Source organism: Pelodiscus sinensis, chromosome 1, assembly GCF_049634645.1.
Source record: "Pelodiscus sinensis isolate JC-2024 chromosome 1, ASM4963464v1, whole genome shotgun sequence".
Lineage (NCBI taxonomy): Eukaryota > Metazoa > Chordata > Testudines > Trionychidae > Pelodiscus > Pelodiscus sinensis.
Window position 1 is genome coordinate 242,020,034 of NC_134711.1, and position 26,312 is coordinate 242,046,345.

The window sequence follows — 26,312 nt, forward strand, 5'->3', positions numbered from 1 at the left end:
TAAACGTCTCTGTGTGAAATCCATGTGCCTTCCTCCCCCATTCACCATATCTAAGTTGCAGCCCAAAGAGACTGTTTCTTTGTGTTTTGATCTATTCTTTTGTTAGTTGCTCTGTAACACCTACCAACCAATGCTTTATCAAATATATCTTTTTGTTTGTTAATAAAATTACCCTTTATAATGTGATGATTTGATTCTTGTGTCCTAGAAGGTAACAGGAGGTCTATGTGTATGCCTGCATAGATTGAAGGGCCAGTGTGAGGGTCTCGGGGTGCGATCACCCCCTCCCAGTCCGAGAGGGGGGGTCTGCGGACCCCTTTTGGTCCTCCTTTTGTCCTGTGTCGTCCCTGGGCTGCCGGTGTGGAGTCCGGGCCCCTGGGGTGCGATCACCCCCTCCCAGCCAGAAGGGGGGGTCAGCGAACCCCAGGCCGTGAGTACCCGCCGAGCGGGATGGGGGGGGCCGGAGCCCCTAGCCTTAGGTCCTCCTCCCCCAGTCCGGGGTTCTAGTTTGGTCCCAGTCGGTTAGTGTGGCTGTCGGGTGCTGGACGCTCCCCGTGTGGAGGGAGGGGGACCCGGTCCCGCCCTCTCTCCGGGTCCCAGCCCGGGGCCCTGAGCGCCGGGCCGCTAGCGCCCCGGCACGGTGGACGAGGGGGGTGAGGATTCTCCCCCCTGTGGCCCGTCCACCCACGGCCGCCAGAAGCGCCCTGCCCCGGGCTCCTTCCTCCCTCCTGTTGGGTCTGCCGTCCGATCCCCGTCGCCCTGGCGCCTACCTTGACTCGGCGGTCTGTGGTGTCTCGTGTTCCGATGGCGTCCCAGGGGTGAGCTCTCCAGCCCTGGCACGCTCCTGGCCGTCCCGGTCTCTCCTGACTCGGCGCGGTGGGGTCCTCCTGCCGTCTGGCGAGGGGCTGAGTGCTCGCCAGGGGCAGTGGCTGTCCCGGAGGCCCCGGGACCAGCGCCGGGCCGGCAGCCGGGCTGTGTGGCGCTCACGCTCCGTCCTGCGGTGGGGGCTGCTCCTCCGCCGCCGCGAGGAGCCTGCGCCCCGCTTCTCCGGCGGCGGGCACTTTTAAACTGGCCCGCCGCGCCGGCCGCCGCCCGGGGCCCCGCCCCTTCCGGGCCCGCCCCCGCTGGCGGCCCTCGCCAGTTGCCGTGCGCCCCGGCCCCGCCTTCCCTGCGTGGGCCGGCGGGGGGGGGGGGCCGCCCATCGGCTGCCGGCGCAAGCGCGGGGGAAGCGCCCCCGCCTGCCGCCCCCGGCGGCTAGAGTTGTGGGGTTGCTGGGGGGTCTGCGGCCGGCCGGCAGAGCCCCGCCGGTGAGGACTCCGCTCGCCCCGCCCCCGGGAGAGTGACGGCCGGCGGGGGCTCCGCTCCCCTCGCCCCTGGTCCGGGGCCGGCCCGTCACACACCCCCCCCCTTACCGAGGGGTCTCCCTCATCCCCCACGGGCTCGAACGCCCGCGAAAAGAAGTCAGCGTTTTGGTGTTTTTTTCCCGCTCGGTATTCTACGTCGAAGCGGTAGGGTTGTAATGCCATATACCAGCGCGTTAGGCGCGGGTTCGAGTTTTTCATGGAATTTAACCACACAAGCGGGGCATGATCCGTGATTAGTTTGAATTTATTGCCCCATAGATAATACCTTAGGGTCTCAATGGCCCATTTCACCGCCAACGCCTCTTTCTCGATTGTGGCGTAGTTCCTCTCCCGCGGTAGGAGTTTCCGGCTCAGGTAAAGGATCGGGTGTTCCTCTCCGTCATGGTCCTGGGCCAGTACTGCTCCTAAACCGCATTCGGATGCATCTGTGTATAAAGAGAATGGTCTTTCAAAGTCAGGCTGCCTCAACACTGGGGCTTGGACTAACCTGCGCTTTAGTTCGCGGAAGGCCTGGTCGGCTTGTGCCGTCCACTGGATCTTGTTGGGGTGCGCGTCCTTGGTTAGTTCAGTCAGAGGGGCTGCGATCGTGGCAAAGTCCGGCACAAATCGGCGATAATATCCCGCCAATCCCAGAAACCCTCGTACCTGCCTCTTCGTTGATGGTGGCGGGTAGTTCCGAAGGGCTTCCACCTTTCCCAACAGTGGTTTCAGTTGCCCTCCTCCCACGGTGTAACCGAGGTAGGACACCTCCCGTTGGGCGAAGTGGCACTTTCGGGGATTCGCTGTGAGGCCTGCCTCCTGCAGCGCTTGCATCACGGTTTCCAGATGCTGGAGGTGCTCTGGCCACGTCACGCTGTATACGGCGATGTCATCGATGTAAGCTGCTGCGTACCCCTTCATGGGCTCCAGTACCTGGTCCATGACCCGCTGGAAGGTCGCTGCTGCTCCGTGGAGTCCGAACGGCATCCGGCGAAACTGAAACAACCCGAAGGGGGTGGCGAACGCGGTCTTCTTCCTATCCTGGGGTTCCAAGGGAATCTGCCAGTAGCCTTTCGATAGGTCTAGGGTGGTGATGTACTTAGCCCTCCCCAGGCCCTCCAGCAGCTCCTCCACCCGTGGCATGGGGTAAGCATCGAATTGCGAAATCCCATTAACCTTTCGAAAGTCAATGCAGAACCGCACGCTCCCGTCTCGCTTGGGGACCAAGACTATGGGGCTGCGCCACTCGCTCTGCGATTCTTCTACCACCCCCCATTGTTTCATGGTCTGCACCTCCTGCCGGACGGTGTCCCATACCTTTCGGGGGAGGGGTCTATGAGCCTCACGCACTACCTGTCCTGGTTCGGTATTGATACGGTGCACCCCTACCTTCGCTGTCCCCGGGGTCGCCGTCAGAACGTGGCGGAACCGGCGCAGGAGTTCTTCCATTTGCGTCCGTTGGTCCACCGTCAGCTCTGGCCCTATGGACGGGGTCTCTTCCTCCGCGTGGTCGGCTGGGGAGGGGCCGAGGTCTTCGTCGCGGTCCGCGGGCGCCACTAGGAGTCCTTCCCGGGCCACCCACTTTTTGAGCAGATTCACGTGGTAGATCTGCGTGGCCCTTCGTCTCCCGGTCAGCCGCACCTCATAATTCACGTCTCCTACCTTCCGGACGACCTCGTAGGGGCCCTGCCACGCCGCGAGGAGTTTGGACTCCTGGGTGGGCAGGAGCAACAACACTCGGTCGCCGGGCTCGAACTGGCGGTTCGCGGCCGTGCGGTTGTAGTAGTGGGCCTGTCGCGTCTGGGCCCTCAAGAGATTCCACTTTGCATAGGCGCCGAGACGCCGTAACTTCTCTCGGAGCTGCAAAATATACTGTACCGTGCCCTGGCACCGGGCCGACTGCGCCTCCCAGTCCTCCCTTAGGATGTCCAGGATCCCCCGGGGCTGCCGCCCATATAGTAGCTCGAATGGGGAAAATTCCGTGGAGGCTTGGGGTACCTCGCGGATGGCGAACATGAGGGCGGGCAACATCTGGTCCCAGTCCCTCGGGCTGTCCTGCACCACCCGCCGGAGCATGTCCTTTAAGGTGCGGTTGAATCGCTCTACTAGTCCGTCAGTCTGGGGGTGGTATACTGACGTCCGCAGGGTTTTAATGCGGAGGAGTGTGCACAGCTCCTTTATCAGCTGGGAAGTCACGTTTGTCCCCTGGTCCGTGAGAATAGCCTGCGGGAACCCCACCCTCGCAAAAATTTTAAGCAGTTCTGTCGCCAACGTGGGGGCCTTGACGTTGCGGAGCGGGACGGCCTCCGGGTACCGGGTGGCGTAGTCGACCACCACGAGGATGAACCGATGCCCCGCCCGGGAGGGCTCCAGTGGCCCTACTAGGTCCAGGGCCACCCGCTCGAAGGGGGTGCCCACTACCGGGAGGGGTACCAGGGGGGCCACCGGGACGGCGCCCGTTGCGACCTTCTGGCAGCTGGGGCACGAGGCGCAGAAGTCCCGTACCGCCCGGTAAACCCCTGGCCAATAGAATCGGCGGAGGACCCGCGCCAGCGTTTTTTCCCGGCCCAGGTGCCCCGCCCAGGGGTTTGTGTGCGCGAGGTCCAGGACCTCCCTCCGCCGGGTCTGGGGGACTACCAGCTGTCTCTGTTCCCCCTCCCCCGCCCCGCCTGTTACCAGACGGTATAGGCGGTCCTGGATTACCTGGAAGCGGGGGCCCTGCTGGCGTTCGTCCGTCTCGTCCGGATCACCGGCCCGTTCCCAGGCGTACCGTAGAGTCTCATCGGTCCGCTGCTCCTCCAAGAAGTCGGAGTCGTCGCTTCCGCCGCCCCGCGAGGGCGCCACTGGGCTAGGGGCGCGAGGGTGTACGTAGGCTTCCTTCGCGGGGGCCCGTCCGTCCGGCCGGTCCATCCCCTTCCGCAGGAGTCCCGGGAACCCCGGCCAATCTCTCCCTATCACCACGGGGAGTGGTAGGTTCGGGGCCTTCCCCACTCGCCAGACCCTGGCCATCTGCCCATCCGCCAAGTGGACCCACACTGTGGAATAGGTTCGCACGTCCCCGTGCACGCATTTCATCTGGGCGGTCTCGCCGGTGGGTGGGGCCTCCCGTACCAGCTCCTCCCGTACCAGGGTGAGCGCGGAGCCGGAGTCCACTAAGGCCTGCAGGGGTTTCAGCCCCAGCCAGACGGTCACTGTTGGTCGTGCCGGTCCCGTCTGTGGGTCCCCTGGGGTTGGTGTGGACAGGGTACAATCCATCATCGGGCAGTCGCGTTTCAAGTGCCCCTCTTGCCCGCATTGATAGCAGGCGGTCCGGCTCGGCGCCCTCCGGTCGCCGCCCCCTTGCTCTTCGTGGCCTTTTCTGCCCTCCCCGGGGGCCTCCCCCGGCCTCGCGGGCCAGATGGGAGCCAAGCGCCGCCCCCCGCCGGCGGGTGGCTTTGGGGCGCCTCTGGCCGGTGTCGGCCCTGTCCCGTGGGCCCGCGGTGCATCCCTCGTCGCGGGGCCGGGCATGGACTCCCGGCGCGCTCCGACCTCCCCGCCCTCCGCATCGAGGTGCGCCTCCGTCAGTGTGATGGCTGCCGCTAGAGTTCCCGGCTGGTGCCGGCGGACCCACTTCTGGGCACCCGGGGGAAGGAGGTGGACGTATTGCTCCAGGGCCACCATTTCGGCAACTTCGGTGCCCGTCCGTTGCTCCGGCTCCAGCCACCGCCAAGCCCACTCATGCAGGCGCTGTGCGAAGACTCGAGGTCGCTCCCCTGGTTTGAATCGCTCGTTACGGAATCTTTGGCGGTACGTGTCACTGTTAATCCCTAATTGGTCCAGGATGGCCTCTTTCACCCGGTTGTACTGCAGTGCCTCCCGGGCTGCTAGGCTCCGGTAGGCCATCTGGGCGGGCCCGGACAAGTACGGGGCCAACAGCGTCGCCCAATGGGCCTCCGGCCACCTCGCAGCCGTAGCCACTCTCTCAAAAGTTGTCAAATATGCCTCTGGGTCGTCCCCGGGCCCCATCTTGGTCAGGCGGAGGGGTAACGATCCCAGATCGCGGTTGCCGTCGTCGCTCGGCCACGCCGGCCCTCCCGCCGAGCTGGGCGGGGGAGCCCCGTGCATCCACTTCTCATGTTGGGCCGACAGCTCCTGCACCAGCAACCGTTGCTGATCCTGGAACTGGCTCGCCAGCTGCTGCATCATTTGGGACTGCTGTTGTTGCTGCTGCTGCTGGGTTTCCCTCACCCAGTCGAGTAGCTGCTGAGCATCCATGGTGGTATGCCTTTCCGTCTGCTCCCTAGGCGCAGAGGACACCCTACCGTAACCGCCTGTCACTTAGTGGGGGTCATGCCCACATTCTCCACCACGTGTGAGGGTCTCGGGGTGCGATCACCCCCTCCCAGTCCGAGAGGGGGGGTCTGCGGACCCCTTTTGGTCCTCCTTTTGTCCTGTGTCGTCCCTGGGCTGCCGGTGTGGAGTCCGGGCCCCTGGGGTGCGATCACCCCCTCCCAGCCAGAAGGGGGGGTCAGCGAACCCCAGGCCGTGAGTACCCGCCGAGCGGGATGGGGGGGGCCGGAGCCCCTAGCCTTAGGTCCTCCTCCCCCAGTCCGGGGTTCTAGTTTGGTCCCAGTCGGTTAGTGTGGCTGTCGGGTGCTGGACGCTCCCCGTGTGGAGGGAGGGGGACCCGGTCCCGCCCTCTCTCCGGGTCCCAGCCCGGGGCCCTGAGCGCCGGGCCGCTAGCGCCCCGGCACGGTGGACGAGGGGGGTGAGGATTCTCCCCCCTGTGGCCCGTCCACCCACGGCCGCCAGAAGCGCCCTGCCCCGGGCTCCTTCCTCCCTCCTGTTGGGTCTGCCGTCCGATCCCCGTCGCCCTGGCGCCTACCTTGACTCGGCGGTCTGTGGTGTCTCGTGTTCCGATGGCGTCCCAGGGGTGAGCTCTCCAGCCCTGGCACGCTCCTGGCCGTCCCGGTCTCTCCTGACTCGGCGCGGTGGGGTCCTCCTGCCGTCTGGCGAGGGGCTGAGTGCTCGCCAGGGGCAGTGGCTGTCCCGGAGGCCCCGGGACCAGCGCCGGGCCGGCAGCCGGGCTGTGTGGCGCTCACGCTCCGTCCTGCGGTGGGGGCTGCTCCTCCGCCGCCGCGAGGAGCCTGCGCCCCGCTTCTCCGGCGGCGGGCACTTTTAAACTGGCCCGCCGCGCCGGCCGCCGCCCGGGGCCCCGCCCCTTCCGGGCCCGCCCCCGCTGGCGGCCCTCGCCAGTTGCCGTGCGCCCCGGCCCCGCCTTCCCTGCGTGGGCCGGCGGGGGGGGGGCCGCCCATCGGCTGCCGGCGCAAGCGCGGGGGAAGCGCCCCCGCCTGCCGCCCCCGGCGGCTAGAGTTGTGGGGTTGCTGGGGGGTCTGCGGCCGGCCGGCAGAGCCCCGCCGGTGAGGACTCCGCTCGCCCCGCCCCCGGGAGAGTGACGGCCGGCGGGGGCTCCGCTCCCCTCGCCCCTGGTCCGGGGCCGGCCCGTCACAGCCAGCTATCAAAATTGCAGTTTGTTTTCTTTTATCTTTTCCAAGCAATCTTGAGGTAAAAGAGCTTGGGGTACCCGTTGGGAAGAAGTGCAAGTATTTCTTCCTGGTTTTCCGGGTTTTAATATACTTGATGGTGGCAGTGCCAGTAAATCTGTGAAGCTGTGGAGTTTTTGTAAGCAGAGCCTATAGAGACAAGGTATTTTAAGGTCTCTTGCGGGCCTCCACCTTATGCCCTTTGAGTGCAAGAGTGGAGAACAGCCCAGACAGAGGGGTCTAATGAAGATCAACTAAACAGAGCCAAGTGTTCTCTGGTCAACTCCAATACTTTCCTGGAACAGATGGAGTAATATAAATCAATGCGAGAGTGTCATCTGTCGAACCAGCTCAGTATAGACACCACAGTAAGTTGACCTAAGCTATGTTCACTCCATCTATGTTATTCACCTAGCTGGAGTAGTGTTACTTGTGTTGACTTACCCTGATAATGTATACAAGGTCTAAGAGAGAAGAGGAGAGGTACTGAGAGAGATAAATACAGTACCATGTCACAATTTATTTAGCAAAAGGCAATGTAAACTACAGAACTGACAGAGGAGATGAAAATACGTTTTCTGGACATGAAGTTATTGAACAGTACATGACAGGAAATGTATCATTTAGAGAGGGAAATTATTTGGGATTAGTTTGCAAATAACTCACTGGAGTTCAATGACCCTAATAAAATACTTGGGCATTGTTTCAGCACAGACTTAGTACTATTTATTGAATCATTAAAAACATTCACCTCAGAACTTTATATTTTCTTTTGAGGGCTCTGATCCAAATATTAACCAGACCTGAGTCTTGGCTTATTTCAAATGGGATCATATTGCTCAAGATCCCTGGGCTTGAACCAATGTGAACTGAAGTCAGTGGGAAGCTTCCTATGGACATCATTGACCTTTAGTTCAGGTCCATGATGTGTAAAAAGAAAATGGGACCAGAGAAAGGCAAAGGAAAGACTGAAGATAAACATTTGAGCTTCAAGATAATGCTTAGGTGTTGTAATAGTATATTTTGAGACAAAAAATGACTTTAAATCAAGCTATTTCTCAGGAATAAAATTAAGCCAGAAACTTTCAAACAGCATGAATAGCTCCCCAGCAATGAACTTCACATATTGACATTTCTCCTCTTTCATTTTTAATTCATAGTCTTTTCTGTATATAGTTGCTCAGTGGTTAATACTCCTGTAACACCTCCTGTTCATTAACCCACTGTGAGGTTATTCAGCATAGGGCAGCGTTTCCCAAACTATGGTCCATGGCCCAGTACCAGTCCGTGGAAAAAAAATACCAGGCCTCAGAAAAATATTTGCAAGAGAGCCCGCCTTGCTACCCTCAACCCCCAAGATGCAAACTGCGCTGATGTTACCTCTCTCCCAGCCACGGAGGTAGCACAGGCTTCCTGCGGAGTCGGGGGGCAGTTCTGCAGCTGCACGCCAGGTCCTGGAAATGCACAGGCTGCTCTCCCCTTTACTCCAACAGCAGGCGCGGTACCTAAAATGCCAGTCCATCGCACGCTGGGGACTTTGTTCCCTTGCTGCCTTCCTGCGTGCGGGGGAGCAGGTGGGGATCCGGGACTGCGCCTGCTATGGCTGCTCGGGCGGCGCATGCTGCCGTGGGGAGCAGAGGAGTAGGATGCGCACTGCAGAGGAGTAGGATGAGCGGTTGAGGCTGACGCGGTCCAGGACTCCCCCTTCCCCCCACACAGGAAGGCATCAGGCAATGCAACGGACCAGCGTGTCAGGTACCACACCGCTGTTTGGGGGATGAGCGAGCAGCCTGTGCACTTCCTGGGCCTTGGCAGCTATAGGATCCCCAGGTATTGGTCCCTGTCCCCTTCCCCTCTCCCCAGACCTCCACAAGTACCCTACCCCAGCACCCACAAGCACCCTGTCCCCTGCCCCAGCACTCATTGGCACCCTTCCCCAGAACTCTGTCCCAGCACACACAAGCACCATTGGGGCCACATTAGTGAAGTTTAAGGGGTTTGGAGAGGTTGTGTTTTTGTATCTCACTTGTGTGGTCGCGACTGACTTTTCTGGGGGCTAAAGTTGGCACTGGGGACTTTGGGAGGACCAGAAACAATTTATTTGCATATTCATCATTTGCTTAATGAATATGCAAATAAATGTTACCGATCCTCCAAAACCTCGTGAATGGATTTACTGGTCCCCGGTGTCAAAAAGTTTGGGAATCCCTGGCATAGGGGAAGCCTTGCGACTTCTTACACATCTGTGGGAGGCTCGGCTTGAGGCTCTTGGTATGCTCTGCATTGTGTATTATGTGTGTGTACCTCATACCAGACCCATTCAGATAAACCACCAGGAACAGGCTTTATTCTGTAAAAAAAAACATAGAACAGGATGACAGTTCAGCAGCCCCTCCTCTCTGCATGCAGCCTGTGTGCTGCTTCTAACTAAGTCCCTGCTGAGACCCTGCTGGGGGCAGAGGGTGCATCCTGGCAGGAAGCAGGAAGTTCTCCCAACATGCTGCAACTTGTAGTTCACAACTTCTAGTTCCCAGGGCTGCTGTCGAAGCACACTGGACCATGGGCTACACTCCCATGAAAAGTTCCTGAATTTTCATTTTTGCTTCCAAATGTTCAAATTATGTACTATCCCTTTGCCATAAATGGGATACCTGTTTAAAGTCTGACTCATTCTGCAGAAGCAAATACTGTGATTCACAGAAGATAAGAAATTCAGTTTTTGTTAATACATGCACGTGAATACCCTCCACCTTGAATAAATAAAACTATGGCAGACTTGAATATAAAATTTATTTGTGGTTATCTTTTCGGCAAGCTAGCTATTACAGCATGTATTAGGACAGGGGTGGACAAAAAAGCCTCCACGGGCCAGATCAAGACCTCCAAGTGGGTTGATCCTGCCAGCGGAGGCCCTGACGCTCCCCCTTCCCTAGGCCAATTAGGGCCTGGGGGCGGGGGAGCGCGCAAAGCTTCCTCCTGCCTTGCCAGGAGCACCCGATGCTTAGAAGCGCTATGTGCTGCTCGCGGGGCAGTAGACATCAACACTCCCCTGCCCCCAAGCCCTGATTGGCCTGGGGAAGGGGGAGCTGTGCAAAACTTCCTCTGCACTCCCGCCGCACTGCAAGGAGCACGCTGCACTTCAAAGTGCCATACGTTCACGCAGGAAGGAGGCAGGGCAAAGGATGCTTTGCACAGCTCCACCTCCCCCAAAGCCCTGATTGGCCTGAGGGTGGGGAAAGCACGCAAAGCCTCCTCCCTCCCTGCGAAGAGCGTGGGAGTTCCACGTGCTCCTGGCAGGGGGAAGGTAGGGCGGGAGGAGGCTTCACACTCTCTCCTGTCCCCAGGCACTGATTGGCCTGGCAGCGGGGGAAGCGTGCAAAGCCTCTTCCCACCCTGCCAGGGACATGGAGGCCTAGTGGGAAGAGCGGGACAAAGGTGCTCCCCCACCCCCAGACTACTCATGGTCTGTGGGTGTGGAAGCCCAGAAGCATCCTGGCCCCACCTCTTCTGGTTTAGACCCTGCCCCTTCCAGTGTAGCCCGGGGCCACTTCGAAATTTTTTGAAGGGGCCCCCGGCCAAAAAATTATTGCCCACCCGTGTATTAGGAAGTACCTTCACCTAAATAACACTATGCAAGTCAGTAAAAAGGAACTTCGGTAAAAGATGCTTTTGTGTGTTTATTTCTGGGATGATATCAAACATTTAAATCACTAGTACAATATTTTAAAACTGATTTATTGCTCTATTAGGGTATGTTCGAACTAGGGTGATTAATGTAGGCAACCGAAGTTACAAATGAAGCCCGGGATTTAAATATCCCGGGCTTCATTTGCATCTTGCCGGGCGCCGCCATTTTTAAAGCCCCAGTAGTTCGGACTCTGTGCCCGTGGCTACACGCGGCACGGAGTAGGTAGTTTGGATTAGGCTCTCTAATCCGAACTACCGGTACATCTCGTTCCACGAGGAGTAACGGTAGTTCAGATTAGAGAGCCTAATCCGAACTACCTACTCCGTGCCGCGTGTAGCCGCGGGCCCGGAGTCCGAACTACCTGGGCTTTAAAAATGGCGGCGCCCGGCAAGATGCAAATGAAGCCCGGGATATTTAAATCCCGGGCTTTATTTTCAACTTCGGTTGCCTACATTAATCACCCTAGTTCGAACTAGGGTGGTAGTGTAGACATACCCTTAGATATTCCCACATAGTATTTTCATTGATTTAACTTGACTCCTCATTATAATCTCCCCTCCTTTTTTTACACAGGTGAATTTTAATCCTTTTCTTCCCATTGTGGTGATATTTCAAATTTTTTGACAGAACTCTGGAAATGAGTAGATAGGATTTTCTCTACATCTATACTCCTCTGTTCACAGATTACCTGTTTCCAGGGTGCTATCAACAGGAACACCACTGTCTTCCAAAGTATTACATAAGTTCATGGCCAGGAATTGTGAGAGAGTGTTCAGGAAGCAGGGTAGGGTGCAGAAGGCCACGAGGGTTGCTGCTCAGTCCTAGGTGTAAATTAGAGCAGCTGCAGGATGCCCCAGTGTATGCTGACTGCCAAGATGGGCATCAGTCAGAAGTGAGTCTCAGGCTACACTGAGCATTATTTCGGAATCAAAAGTGTGTTGTCTACACTGCAAGCCATTATTTTAAAATAGCAGTGAGCAGGAGGACTTCTTACTCTGACTCCTGTGATTCTCATTTCATGAGGAGGAAGTGAAGTCAAAGGAAAAGTCTTCTTTCTTCGTAGTCTGCTGCATAGATGTGCCCTTAGACTTACACACACCTCTGATCACAGGTAGAGGGGTGAAGTAGAAGCTAATATGGAAACTGTATCATACAAGGCTTTGCCTAACCTGGGGCAATTGTGCAGTGACTAGCTCTACTTCAGGGGTGGGCAATAATTTTTGTCAGGCTGGAAGGGGTGGGGCTAGGATTCTTCTGGGCTTCTTTGCCCCCCCTTCCTACTAGGCACCCATGCCCTGGCAGGGTGGGAAGAGGCTTTGCACGCTCCTCTACCCCCAGGCTCTGATTGGCCTGGGAGCGGAGGGAGCACGTGAAGCCTCCTTTAAAGTGCCACGTGCTCCTCACAGGGTTGGAGGAAGCTTCATGTGCTTCCCCCGCCCTCCAGGCCAATCAGGGCCTGGAGGGGGGGAAGCTGCGTTAAGCTTCCTTCACCCTGCCTCTTTCACACATAAACAATCTTTTACAAGGACGTCTCAAGGAAGGGCATAGCATCAATATCTGCATTGGGTAAAGCAAGGAGGCGTTGTAAATCAAACAATTAAGACCTTAGCCTTCAACATTCCTCTAGTCTCATTAACACAAACACAATAGCAAAACTCTGTCTCTTTACTCACTACATTTTAGAACATGGAAATATAAGAGATGTGTACTTAACAAAAGGATTTGACTTTCTACAATATTAAATATGATGAAATATGGATTATATATTACCTTACATTACTGCATTACTAAACCTAAAATACAAATATAAAAAAGAATAAAACTTTCAATCTAACACCTCCACCTTATGCAAGCACTTTGAAGTGCCACGTGCTTCTCCCAGGGCAGGTGGTGGGGGAGGGCAGAGGAATCCTGTCCTGAGCCCCTCATCACCCCCCCCCCCCCAACCCTCACTCTTTCACCCAGCCTCCTGACCTGTCCAGCCCTCTCTCCCCCCATACACACACATACCACCAGCTCCCTGCCCTGAAGGACCCAGGCAATTCTCAGTAAGTCTTCTAAGAGTCACATAATTGAAATAAACCTACACTTCATGTGAATGGTGTGTGCATGGATCACATTTACAAATGAAGTCACCTTACAATACCACAGTGTCTTCCTACCTGGAAAAAAAATCAGTGAAATGTTTTAGTACTTCTTCTGCTTAAATACAACCTGTCAGCAGGATTATTACCATCTGATATAAAATTTGGTGACAGAACATATTTTAGCAACATGCAGCTGACGTTTAGAGGGATAGATATTTGAATTCTCTGTGATAGCATATAGAGTGGAGAGGAGACCTGAGAAAAGGGAAATCCCTTCAAAGGGACATTTGAGATGCCAGCAGTGCCCCACTACTATCTATATTGGACAAACTGGACAGTCTCTGCGGGAAAGAGTCAATGGACACAAATCAGATATACGTCAAGGGAACATACAGAAGCCTGTTGGTGAACATTTCTGCTTGTCTTAACCACAGTTTGACAGACCTGCAGGTGGCTGTCTTGTCACAGGCCAGCTCCACAAGCCAGATACCTAGGGAAGGACTGGAATCACAGTTCGTTCACAAATTCAATCCACATGCTAATGGACTCAATTGGTGATATGAGCTGGCTAGGACACTACCTACTTAATAACCACTGAAGGTGCTAACAGCTCTGAGTGATATCCTTCCTGACTTAGCAATCTGTCTATTGACTTTGATTTTTATCTGCTTAGGTTTAAGTACCCATTCACCAGGTACTTAATGATGCTCTGTCTCACACCCCCCTTCCTTTTTTTCTTTTTCTCCCCCTCCCTTTCCCCTCTCCTATTTATTTCGAATTTTCATATCCCCTACTCATAACTCTGGTCATCTGCAGAAGTGGGCTGTGACCACGAAAGCTCATGATACCATCTACATCAGTGGTCCCCAACGTGGTGCCCGTGGGTGCCATGGCACCCGCCGGGGAATTTATGTGTGCCCACCAAAACATCTGGACTGGCCCCACCCGCGGTGTGCGGCACATGCGTGGTGCCGGCCCCCGGTGCGTGGTGCATGGGTGGTCCCTGCCCCAGGCATGCGGCGCATGTGCAGTGCCAGCCCCGGGCACAGGGCGCGTAGCGGCCCCTGCTCCAGGCTCTCGGCACAAGCGCGGTGCTGGCCCCAGGCATGTGGCTCGTGGATGGCCCGCCCCTGGGCACGCGGCGCATGCGTGGCCCCACCCCCGGACACGCGGTGCGTGAGTGGCCCCACCCTCGGATACCTGGCACATGAGCAGCCCCACCCCCGGGCGCCCGGCAGGCACAAAAGGTTGGGGACCACTGATCTACATGTTTTGATAGTCTATAAAGTGCTACCAGACCATTTGTTGTTTTTTTCTAACAGACTAATTGGGCTAACCCCTGAAACTGCCTGCTGAGAGTAATTGTACATAACTCCGGGCCCTCCCCCCATAAAGCAATTGTTACCTTGTGTGAAAGAAGGCTTTGTAATGCGTAGTGGTGAGTGGTGGTGGTATGCAGATTCCCAGCCAAACTGTGCATTCTAAAATACTTACTGTAGGTCCTAACCCCCAAGTGCTGGCATAAATGTAAGGAACACTTGAACCAGTGCCTATAGGAAACTTGTGCAAGGAGGACAAGGATGAGGTTGATGGTGTGTTTATTATTACTGATTCATTTGTAGTCTGTGCATTAATTCTGGTAATATAGAATACATTCAATATTCCTAGCATGTGTTCTGCATCCACAGGATTTGCAGATAAGTGATTAAGAGGTATTCCTTAGTGCCCTTTACAAGTGATGTGAGTAGAGTGATCAGACCAGGCTGCAGGCAATAACCAATTTGTACTTTATCCTTTAAACTTTTTTTTTTAAAGTGTGGAATCTGATGTTCCAAAAAGGGGTTTGTGCTTTTATAAAAAGAAAATCTCTTAAGCAGGTTCTGGTGTGATTTTCAGCTCTGCTTCCGCACTGAAAGACCCAAGATTCATTTAGCCTGCCAAGAGCTCCCTGCAAAGTGCAATTCTGGAGAACCATTGGAAAGGTAACGAAGGTTAGGGTTTGGACTGACATTTGTAATAGTCCATTAGAAGAGGTTAAAGGGTAACTTGTTACTAGGCAGGCTATAGTAAAGTGTAAAAGATAAAAATGTATTTAAGGATGAAATGCTAATTACGTCATTATATGAGTGGTTGGGCAGCCCAAAGAGGCTGGCTAATTCATTCAGTGCCTTTGGTCTGTGGTACTGAACAATTAGGAAATAACAGGACACAACCCTCAAGAGTTTACCAACATGCCCAGTTGTGATAGTCTTACATTGAATAGTACCTCACTCCATGAATACTCCCTTTGAAATCAATTAGATTACTTGGGAGTTAGATTCTGCTAAACCTGAATAACCTTCAGAAAGGACAAAACAAGGGAACCATGAGAGGAGGTAAAAGTGGGCCCCTACTTCATAGAACACAGTAATGGAAAACTAGCAGCGAATTCACTACATTTATAATGATAAAGGGATGGGCATGGGAGCAAACACTTGCTTTCCTTTTGACATTGAACAGTACTTCAGACTAATTATATTTTGGGAACCCTGCACTTTGCCTCCCATACGTTTTCAGGGTTTAAATGTGAGGGTTTTGATAGCCTCCTGCTTTCTGTTCTAGTAAATACTGGTTGTGAGGCTAAATCACAATGTAATTCTCCAAAGTGTACCCTTTCAGAAATGCATGCAAGATCTCTGTGTAAACAGTAGACTGCTTTGCAGAGCAGTACACAGCAGTGCTGAGGCTGTGTCATGTCTTATTTGAATATTACATACATAGGAAATATTTACTTAAATGATGATCTCTATGTGACTTGTGTTTCCTGCAAATGAAGATTTAATTTACCTTGTCTTTAAGGGCTAGATGCTGCATTTAAATACAATCCTATCTAGAATCCAGAGAGGAATGTGAATAGTTCACAAATGGGATTATTAGCAATATATAAGGAATAGTCTGAACACATAGACACAAGTGATTCCAGAATAAGTAGGGAGAAAGTGAGAGATGTGAGGTAATGAAGGTTAAGCTTGATGTGAGAGAAAAAGGAAAAACCAGGGGAGGGGTTTACAAATTAGAGGTGAACATTTTATTATTTTAAATAATGTTATATACTGGCTAATTGCCAAATTTTGGACGAACTACTGAGAGAAAGAAAGAAAGAAAGAAAGAAAGAAAGAAAGAAAGAAAGAAAGAAAGAAAGAAAAAGACAGGCTAGACCAGAAAATGCTAATGAGAAAATATAGATGCAGTGGGAGCTACATCTTTCTAAAAGCAGCATTTTTAGACTACTGGTATACATACTACAAAATGCATCGTGCTGCAGTTCCAAAGAACCTGGGTATACAAAGTGTGATGAGAAATCTTAAAGGAGCACATTATTGTGGAGGAGAAACAATAATAGCAGACCCATTGTCAGTTATTTGGGAGGGCTCATTTGTGAACTACAGAGAATTTTTTTTGTTAGTGATGTTTAACTGAAAGGGGTTCTAAAATGTTTGTGTTAAAATTATTATAGTATTATTAGAACCTTTGTTTTTTCCAAAAGTTTGATTTTTCTGAAGATCTGAATCTTGACATAAATGCCTCTGAGCAACAATACTCTCCATTGTTGGTTCTCAGTTTTTCAAACCTCAGAGGTCTTCCTTAGAGGTGTTAAAACATTTATCACTTGTAAGAAAGCTGCTTCATGTTTGTTTATCACAAGCAAAAGAGGTCACTGAAATTCAGAGTATGTGATCTCTGTTAATCGAGTTACCAACACTAGCTTTGCAGTCATTGCATCAGTCTAGTCTAGAAATAAGACTGAATATGTAAATTCTTCTTTAAAACTGACCATTTTAAAACTCGACATTAGGAATAAGGGTGGGCTCCTTTGGGATGAGACTGAATTGAGAAGATTCGATTTTTGCTACTGGAAAGTTTAAGCATGTTGTTCTATGCAACAACATTTGTATTTTTTTATTTAAGCATTTCTCAGTGTGGTGGTAGAATCATGCAGTACGTTTCAGCAATCCAAGTGTCAAGTTTTGGATTTAAAAGCTATAGCATTAGGGAAAAGGAGATTATTATTGCCTCTTTTAATGCAGTAACCACACAAACATCTGAAAAAGAAATGCCTGGAAGGCAGGTTAGACATAGAAAACTGAAGTATAAAAGCATCCTAGTCTTCTGAGAGCAGAACTTTTTTGTTTCTGTATAATCTCAGCCAGTTCTAAACGCTGGGGGAATCAAATCACCCTTGTGCAAAGGCTAATGCATCATTTTAATCTCACTCCAGCCATATTTTGGGATATGAGAGCTTAACTAGTCAGAAATCAACTGGCAGCAAAGATAGGCTTTACTGGTTTATTAGGAGAGAATTATGGTTTGAATGTATGGGATGTCAATAAAAAAAAAGTGATGACAGATCTATTTCCTAACGATTATTAGGTCTATCAGGAGTCAAAAACTACATGTAGCAGTGCTCATGTTTCTTCCATGAAGTGGCTTTGAAATGAAAAAAATAATAATAATGATAATAATTTATAGAATTTTGTGAAAGTATTTTTTTCAAAACACAGCACTTATGCATATTGAACTGATTTTAAAGCCAAAAAGCTCTTAAAGTTCATAAACATTCATCAGTATTTTCAAGTTTATTTTATATAGAACTCAAAACAGATTTATTCCAGTTTTAAAGAAAGCAAGTAGTTCAAAAGCAACCGTGTATTTCCATAGAGATTAAAATTAGAGTGGGCCAGAGGATAGCAACTCTGTTTTGTGACAGCTTTTAGAATTTGCTTCTGTTCCACTTTAGAACAAAAACAAAAGCTTTGGAACATTTTCACAAAATGAAATTGTGTTGAAATATTAATTTTTTAGACTGAAAAGCTTTAGGTTTTTGAAAGTTTTTCTTTCTCTGTCACACTGCCCTTACCCTCTGGAATGACCAGAGTGTCCACCCAGAAACTCAGAAAATTTCCAGATGAAAACTTGTCTCTGCAAAAATGTTTAATGCAGAACATTTTTATAGGAAAAATGCATCAAAATGTTCCAACCAGCTCTAATTAAAGCATTAGCAAAAAAAAAAGGGGGGGGGGACTTGGAAGATTAGTAAGAAACAAAGCTAGGCTAAATTAATTATCTTGAGAATATGAGAAATTAATTGCTGCAGTCAAACTGCAAGAAGAGAGCATGGCCATGGAGAATATTAGGAAGCACAAATTAGTATTTTAAATGAAAAATACTTAGCATGATGTATCACCGTGACAGGTACCAGTTTGACAGCCCAAGAAATTGAAGTTTGTCCATGGAATGATCTGGTCATATTGAACCTGATTCTCTATTTTATACTAGTATAACATTATTGACTTTTATAGAGTTTCGTGGTTGTAAAATTTGTACACTCCTGAATGGAGGATCACACCCACTACGTCTTAGGAATCTAAGGAGTTACGTTTCCATTCTCATTATAGTATATTAGGTCTCAGTTTTGCACTTTTACTCCAATGTGATTACTGACAGGAGTAATGTGACTATACACATTCTTACATTTAAAAGTGAATATTTTAGCTGGGCCAGGGCTCATGTACAATGGCAAGAAGTATGTATGTCACTTAGTTTTAAGTTCACAACATTTTCAAGTTTACATGCATAAGGAAAATAAGGCAATAAAATATTGCAAACAAAGCATATCACTTAACATCTAGCATTTATTCAAACTGAATCATATTTTGCTCTTATAGTTTATAATTAAGTATCTGGATCAATAGAAAATATTCAGCTTTTCATGTCTAACTGAAATGAACATGGTAAAAATTGCTATCTGTTCAAGCTTTTTTCCAGTGAAGTTTCCTGCTTTTAATTTAAAAATATTACAAAAATATTTGTAATTGGATATCATTATTAGCTTGGTAGGACAGCAGGGAAAGCAGGCTGGGCATGGATTTTTAACTCATTTATTATTGACCAACAGCAGGCCTGCTGAGTGGCACCATATGCTGATCTCACCAAACTTGGAACTATGGCAAACACCTTAGTGACATAGATAATCATCAAACTGATAAGAACATAAGAATGGCCATGCTGGGTCAGAACAGTGATCCATCTAGCCCAGTATCTTGTCGTCTGATAGTGGTTTGTGCCGTATGTTTCAGAGAGAATGAACAAAATAGGGCAATTTATTAAGTGAGCCATTCCTTTTGTTGAGTCCCATCTTTTGACAAGCTGTGGTTTGAAAGCTACCAGAGTATGAGGTTGCATGCCTTACTGACAGAATATATGTAGGGTTGCCAGATGGTCTCAACAAACATACCGGACACACTTGACATTACATCACAATCTACATTACATCTTATTTAGAAAATACTGGACATTTATAGTTCCTCATTTATATTTTCTTAATTTGTTTCCTGAACAGAAAGCTCAAATACTGGACTGTCTGGACACCTGGAAACACTAAATATACGGGGCTTTTTGTGTCTCTCTGCTGGAAGCATTGTGGTCTTAGTACTCCCCACCCCAGAAAAAAACAATGAAGGTGGGTCCTCTGGGCCTGCCTAGAAATGCTGTAGGGAATCACCAAATTAGAGCCCAGCAGGCTCAGTTTAGCGCAGTTAAAGGGGGAGATTTATTCTTGTCTGGGACCAGACGGGACTAGACTGAAAGACTCTAAAGGTCAAAAGGCTTTGGGGAGACCCGGTGCAAACAGGGAACAAGACAAATAGGACCTGAGGACTGTAACCTAAGGTAAAGGATAAGGTGATGGGACTGAGTGGAAAGTTGTCCAGAGAACAGAAGTACTTAACCAAGCAGAAGAAGCAGCGTGTGACTGCTGTCTATAGAGTTCCTGGGTTGGGTGAGTCCAGGTCCCCTCACCAACGACTAACGAAGTGGCCTCAGATCCAAGAATGGGCAAAGACAGCAATAAAAGCCCAGGAAAGAGGCTAGGAGTTTAAACAGGGCCAGAGATGGAGATGAAGACCCGAAGAGGGTCAATCATTTGCTTAACTTGGTTACCCCCAACAGGGGACTTGGATTAACTTGTCTGGAAAGCTGGGACACCAGAGAACTGCTAAAGGCAAAGAGTCTTGAGAGAGCCATGCAGGTTCTGGCCCATAACAGGGCAGAGACGGACTGAAAGCAAGCTCAGAAAGGGCTGAGAACTCAGAAAGGTCAGGGTTGCAGATACCAACAAGAACACAGAGATAATCCTTTTTGACCCTTTGTTACCTGGGAAGAGGTTTATTCCTTTTAGACCATGTGTGCCTTAAGCAGAGGGTTGAGCCACTGAAGACCTGTCTGACAAAAGCAACAGCCAAAGGGGGGCACCACAAGCAGAGACAGAGTGCATGCAGATTCACACCCAGCCAACAGGAGTTACTCCTGAGAGGTGAGTGCATCCCATCACATTGACTGACTTGGCTATTAGCCATTGATGGACCTAACCTCCAAATTCCCTAATTCTTTATGGAATCCAATTATACTTTTGTCTTTTATAACATCCTCAGATAAGGAGTTCCACAGGTGGACTGTGTTGTGTGAAGAAGTGCTTCTTTATGCTTGTTTTAAACCTGCTGCCTATTAATTTTATTGGGTGACCCATGGCTCTTGCAGTATGTGACTGTCTAACACTTATTTATTCACATTCCCCACACTAGTCATGATTTTATAAATTGCTATTATATTTCTTCCCATTAATCATGTATTTTCCAAGCTGCACAGAGTCCCAGTCTTTTTAAACTCTCCTAGTATGAAAGCTGTTTCATACCCCAATCATTTTTGTTGCCCTTTTTTGTACTTTTTCATATTCTAATGTCTATTTTTTGAGATGTTAGCCCATCAGTAAGAATCACTGAAATTGCTGACAGGTTTTAATGTGAACAGCTAAAATAACACATTTAATAGCTAAAAATTGTACCTCTAGCTTTTCTGCATGATGAATTGGAAAGTACTGACAGTAAAGGTGATTAAGGCCCTGATTCAGTAAGTTACTTAAAAATGTACCATTCTTTGTTTAAGCACCTTCCTGATTCTGGGCCTTAGTTCATGAACTTGCAAACACGTATGCAGATGCATAACTCTAATCATGTACTTCCGTAGTCATATAGGTGTCTGTACAGGCTTTAGCAATTACAGGAATCATAAAAATGACCATGTATTGTTCATTTGTCACTATGGAAGCCAATAATGTGCTAGGCTTCATGGAAATTATGAACAAGAGAAGAGAAATTATGAGAATAATACCTTGATTTCACAAAGGTCCCAGGTCAAGGTCTGCAAATCTTCATCAAATCTGAAGATGGGGAAGTAACCTACAATGACAATGCTTTTTAGTACTTATTTTGTGTTATTTTTTTTCAAAGTGCGCCATTCAAATATTACCAGGAAGATTATGAGGCAGTAGAGCTATCATTACCCATTTTTGAACTGAGTGGCTAGTCAAAGTTTGGGGCTCAGTGGGTGTTCAAGCTAGGAGCAAAAATTGAATAAATAGATATTTCTTTGATGCAATTCTGCATATTCGCCAAGAAAGTACAAAGTTCCACATATCTGAATGCAGGAAATAGCTTCTTTTGCTCATAGCTCCTAGAGCTCTCTATTCAGTCTCTGTGCCTGGCCCCAAAACTTCTCCCCATGTTTTGTCTAAGGTCAGCCATCATGCTTTTGGCTCTTTCTTTGGGCCCTGTATCTGGCCTGGTCTACACTAGAAAATTAAGTTGATTTAACTATGTTCGTGAGGAGTGTGAAAAATCTACACCACGTGTGGAGTTGTTAAATGCTGTCCCAGTGCCTAGATGGCACTAGCTCAATGGAAGAATTCTTTTGTCAACTTAGTTGCCACCTCTGAGGGAGTGAATTACCTATGCCAATGGGAGAATCCTCCCTATCAACTAATGTGGTGCTACACTAAAGTGCCACAGTAGTACAGCTGCACCACTATAACGTTTTTAATATAGACATACCTTCACTCCCTCTCTTTCTTGTCTCGTCTCTGTGTGTGGGTTCTGCCTTGTCTCACTCACCCTTACCCAAAACAATGCTCAGCAAAATCTGCTTGGGCCAATTCATACAATCCTGTTGATTTACATGGGATTTGTGCTTACAAGTATGTTATTTGAAGGGTAAGTTTGCACATATTGGTCTTAATAATAATCATAATAAAGTGAATAAGGAACAATTTTTTACTTATTCCCACATTATAAGAACTAGGGGTCACCATATGAAATTAATAGGCAGCAGGTTTAAAACAAACAAAAAGAAATTTTTCTTCACTTAGTGCACATTCAACCTGTGGAACTCCTTGCCAGAGGATGTGTTGAAGACTAGGACTTTAACAGTGTTCAAAAAAGAGCTTGATAGATTCATGGAGGGATATGGTATAGGAGTGGGGGCAGAGTGTATGGGTTATATGGTGTAAGGGACCTGGGGGTGGGGATAGAAATGGTCTAGTATGCCAGAAGCAGGCTCTGGCATGGATATGCTTACCTGGGTGACTTCTGGCCAGCAGTCCAGCAGGTATTCTGTCTTCCATGCCCTGGCAGGCTGCTCAGAGCAGCTGGCTGTGGAGGTACTTTGTGCACTGCTTGTTTTTTAAACAGGCAGCTCCCATTGACTGGAAACCCACCAATGGGAGCTTCAAGATTGTGCTGGGGGTGGGGGCAGCATGTGAAGCCTCTCTCCGCAGGCTCAGAGATGTTCATAGATAAGCAGGGCCCCACAACTGGCTTTTCTGAGTGGTGGCAGGGGTGAAGCAGGCAGGGAGCCTGGCTGAGGCGCCTGCTGCAACAAGAGGCCAGATCCAGTAGCTTGGTAGGCCAGATCCAGCCAGCAAGCCATATTCTGTCCAGCCTTGACTTGTAGATCTTACCTGGAATTGAGGCTCCATTGTGCTAGTACCTATGCAAGATGTAGACAAGATCCCAAACTGAAGAGCTTGCAAACTATGGTCTTGCTCTTTCATCAGGACCTGCTGTAATTATCCAGATGCCCTTGCAGAGGTCACCAGAATTCAGCCTCCTTTTATGTGTAGTTAAAACTATGAACGTCTGACTAATGTAATAACTTGTCTCTGATCCATCTCCAGAATTAGTACATGGTATATGGAGGCAAAATTTACTTATTGGGATGCTATATTCCAGGTGAGCCCTTGTCATGACTACCTACAATGAGGTACAGAAAAATTACAAGTGCTGTTACAGCTCTGGGTATCTTTAATAGTTCTTTTTGACTCTGTGTATATGATGCAGGCTGGAGGGGGGGTTGTACAGTGTAGGAAAGCTGGTTTCTGACTCTTCCCTCCTGTGATCTCAATCCATACATTTGGTTTTTGCAAAGCCTCTCTCCGATGTAGAATTACTGTGGTGCAACTGGCCTGTTGGCAAGTAGGACCAGAAAAGAGGAAACATTCCACACAGCTGCCTTTTCCCTCCAGGCAGCTCCCCCAAGCACCTTTTTCAGCTTGATCAGAGTTTTGTTTCCCCCTGAGCTATACAACAGAAGAAAGCATGTAAGCCTGTTTGGGAAGGAAGATCTCTATGGGAATATTAGAAGGGACCTTTTTCCTAAAAATAAAATATTAAAAAAGTATGTTCTGATCAGAAGGATGTATCTCACACAATCAATGTCCTGCCATTTGTAGGAGGGGCAGTAGAGACAGTTGTTCCCTCCCTCCTCCTCCTTGCTTGCTACCAAAGATCTTTCACTGTCTCTGACATTATACAATTGTCTCTTGTATTTAGGGAACCTATTACAATTGTGTGAGGTAGTGCACTGAAAAGCTTTTGTAGGTTGTCAGCAGAAAGGTAGCTCATACAAGACTTTCACACTACATGACATTTTCAATACTTTCCTCACAAGTATAGCAGTTCACCATCTGGCAAGGCAATTTTCCCCACAATCCAGAATGTGTAACTTGAATTGAAGTGCTCTGTTGGGTTTTTTCGTCACAATTTCTACACTCTGTCACAAATAGAGAGTGTTGCTTTAGTATAGGGATACATATGTGTAACATGGACCTTGTGTCTCTTATGAAGCAGATTTTGATCTCCAATCTCCTCTTAGTTCAGAGCAGACTTATCATTATTTCTTGAACTTTTCAACATTTAAGTATGAGACTTATCTTGACCTGTCCTTGCAAGGATAGAAAGGATTTAAATGGATACATTTTATGAGAGCTGCTTGCCTTGTCTGCACAGGATTCAGTTTGAAATCTACTATTGATTATAAATTGGATACTGTTCAAGTTAATTACACTATAACCTGTTTATAGGCAATTGCAAATGACCGATGGACTTGAGGATTCCTTTTTCTGGGACCACACAAGTACTTACAATGAAGCACACCTTTGAGTGCTTTGCTGAATTAGCGCCTTCATTTTTGGGCCTCAGTTCTTCATCTTTGAAATGGGATGATAGTGTTTCCCTTGTCATTTTTATTTAGGTTGTAAACTTCTTGGTGGAGAGACTGTTTATGGCTATGGTATGTTGAGTACCTAACATTTAATCTTTACTGATATCGCTTAGTTTTATTTTTATTAACAATTCTAATTAAGATTAAATGTCTGTCACTGAGATCACTGAAGTCATCGATTCTGTGACTTTTCATGATACCATAACTTCCACAGCTGCAATTGCCAGTGTGGTTTACCCCAATGAACTGTCCCCCATCAGTAGCCCCAGGGACCGATCAAGCAGCAGTACGTGCAGCTGGTCCTGCAGAATGCCCCAGCAGTGGCTGGTGAGGCTGGCCTCTATCTCCCCTAGGGGTCGTGCCCCCAGCAGCTAAGATTTAATCAGTGGTATTTATGATAAAGGTCATGAACCATAAATATAAATTCATCACACATGACCTGTCTGTGACTTTTACTAAAAATACCCATGATTAAATCATAGCCTTAATTATAACTACTACTGTGTTAAACTCATTCTGGTTCTGAATCCAGAACTGAATACATAATGGGCCACATTGTGTCATAAAAACACAATTTCAAATGAAGGTCAGTGGAGAATTGCAATGTCCCAGGGTGAGTTCAAGGAAGAATTGTGATGTAAAGGCACAGTCTCTCCAGGGGCTTCCACGCCTAAACGGTAGCCCAGAGCAGCCACCTCTTTGCTCCACCTCTTTTCACATGTCATTGGAATCTTTGTGAGCGCCTAGTGCAGAACTTCTAAACAATCTTTAAAAGTACAGTACCTCACCCCTAACAACAGCAAGGACTAGAACCTCAGCTGATGCCACATGACCTGGCTCCATTGAAGCCACTGGATGACTTCAGTGAAATAATGTCAGATTATAGCAGTTGACAATTTGGCCTTTATACATATAAATACTTCAAGCAAGATATGCTGAAGATGAAAACTGGAACATGCTTTCCAATAAAAGCTGATGTTTTCCACCTTTTGTTGAAGAACAGAGATACTGAGTCCATCTTAATTAAATCAGAACATCTTATATGTTTATTTTAAAGCAATAAACGCCAATGCTCAACTTTGCAAATAATTTTCCCAAAGAAGAAAGATGTTTCAAAACAAGATAAAAGGACAGTCAGCATTCCCAATCAGCAGAACTAAGCTGATGATGCTCATTTCATAATAATGTGAACTTCTTGTTGATTTGAGCAAGGGATTGTGTTTGCACTCTTCATGCTGTCTTGTCTATTCCTTTGAAACAGCCAACATATTGATGAGACATTAGGAAAGGTATTGTGTATGTGTCAGAACCTACTATGATTTCTTATAGGTCAGTTCTCTGCTGTCAATTTAACATATGTGATTGTTTACATTTAACGTGAACTGTTATTTTCTAAGCCGATTAAACAACCTGTGAAGGCCATGCTTGGCCAAGAGAGAATTTCTGGGCTGTCCACCTTGTGTTTGTTAGCTCTCTATGTGCAACGGAAATCAGGGTGAGTGCACGTGTTAAAAAAAAAAAACCCTGCTAAGTCTGCTTGTCTTGCTAAGCTACTGGGTTGTACAAGCTGCATTAGGTCTGCCCCAGAAAAAAATTGCAAAATGATAAGCTCTGCATTCTTTCTGCTTATGTGGTGTATAAAGTAACTAGTGCATTTTTATTGCTGGAGAAAATAGTATTCTATAATGTCATGTGTTATGTATCTTGTGTTTCCATTTCCCCTTCAGCAAGGTGTAAGGAATATAGTCCATGAAATTAGAGCACTGCAGTGTCTGCAAGAGCAAGCTCTGAGTGAGTGGTACAGTATTTCATAGGTTTAAAGTTCCTGAGTTTACTGCTAAGACCTCAGAGTTCCCTCAGCATGTTGAGCCACTGCACCACTACACAGGCTTTTGTTGTTGTTGTTGTTGCAAAGATCTGCAGTCTGTATAAGCTGGAACAATAACTAGCCAACTCCTCTCCCCAGTGCTGCAAATCTGTTACCCAAATATAACCTTTTGCTGTGGAAAAAAAAATCCTGACAAGTTTTCAGCAACAGTTTTGCATCTGAGGCATCTGTTTGTTTTCTGCATCTGGCCTTTTCATATTCAGGAATATACAATTGTGCGGTGGCTGCTGCTGTTCCCTGTAGGAGTTGACAGTTAATTTTCCCATTTGTCACATTATAGAACTTGTTCCTAAATAGGTTTTTTTAATGCACACTATTTCTTCACTATCTTCTCTCTGATTCAGTGTTTAAAAAGCATATACACAGCCTGCCTTTATCCTCTTAGCTGAGATGATTTTACGTACTGTCACCAAC

The 26,312-nt window shown here is 48.7% G+C and overlaps 1 protein-coding gene across 1 annotated transcript; it reads right to left on the reverse strand.

Moving 5' to 3' along the window:
- Window positions 1-252: 252 nt before the first annotated feature.
- LOC142826445 (uncharacterized) lies at window positions 253-6,546 on the reverse strand. The gene is made up of 2 exons (XM_075918730.1): window positions 6,208-6,546; window positions 253-5,622 (listed from the first exon to the last, which is right to left on the reverse strand). The coding sequence occupies exon 2, from the start codon at window positions 5,595-5,597 to the stop codon at window positions 984-986; it is 4,614 nt and encodes a 1,537-aa protein (XP_075774845.1). The 5' UTR covers window positions 5,598-5,622; window positions 6,208-6,546; the 3' UTR covers window positions 253-983.
- Between the last annotated feature and the right edge of the window lie 19,766 nt (window positions 6,547-26,312).

Excerpts from the sequence above, each read along its gene's own strand:
- LOC142826445 (XM_075918730.1), bottom strand. The coding sequence starts at position 5,597 with ATGGATGCTCAGCAGCTACTCGACTGGGTGAGGGAAACCCAGCAGCAG.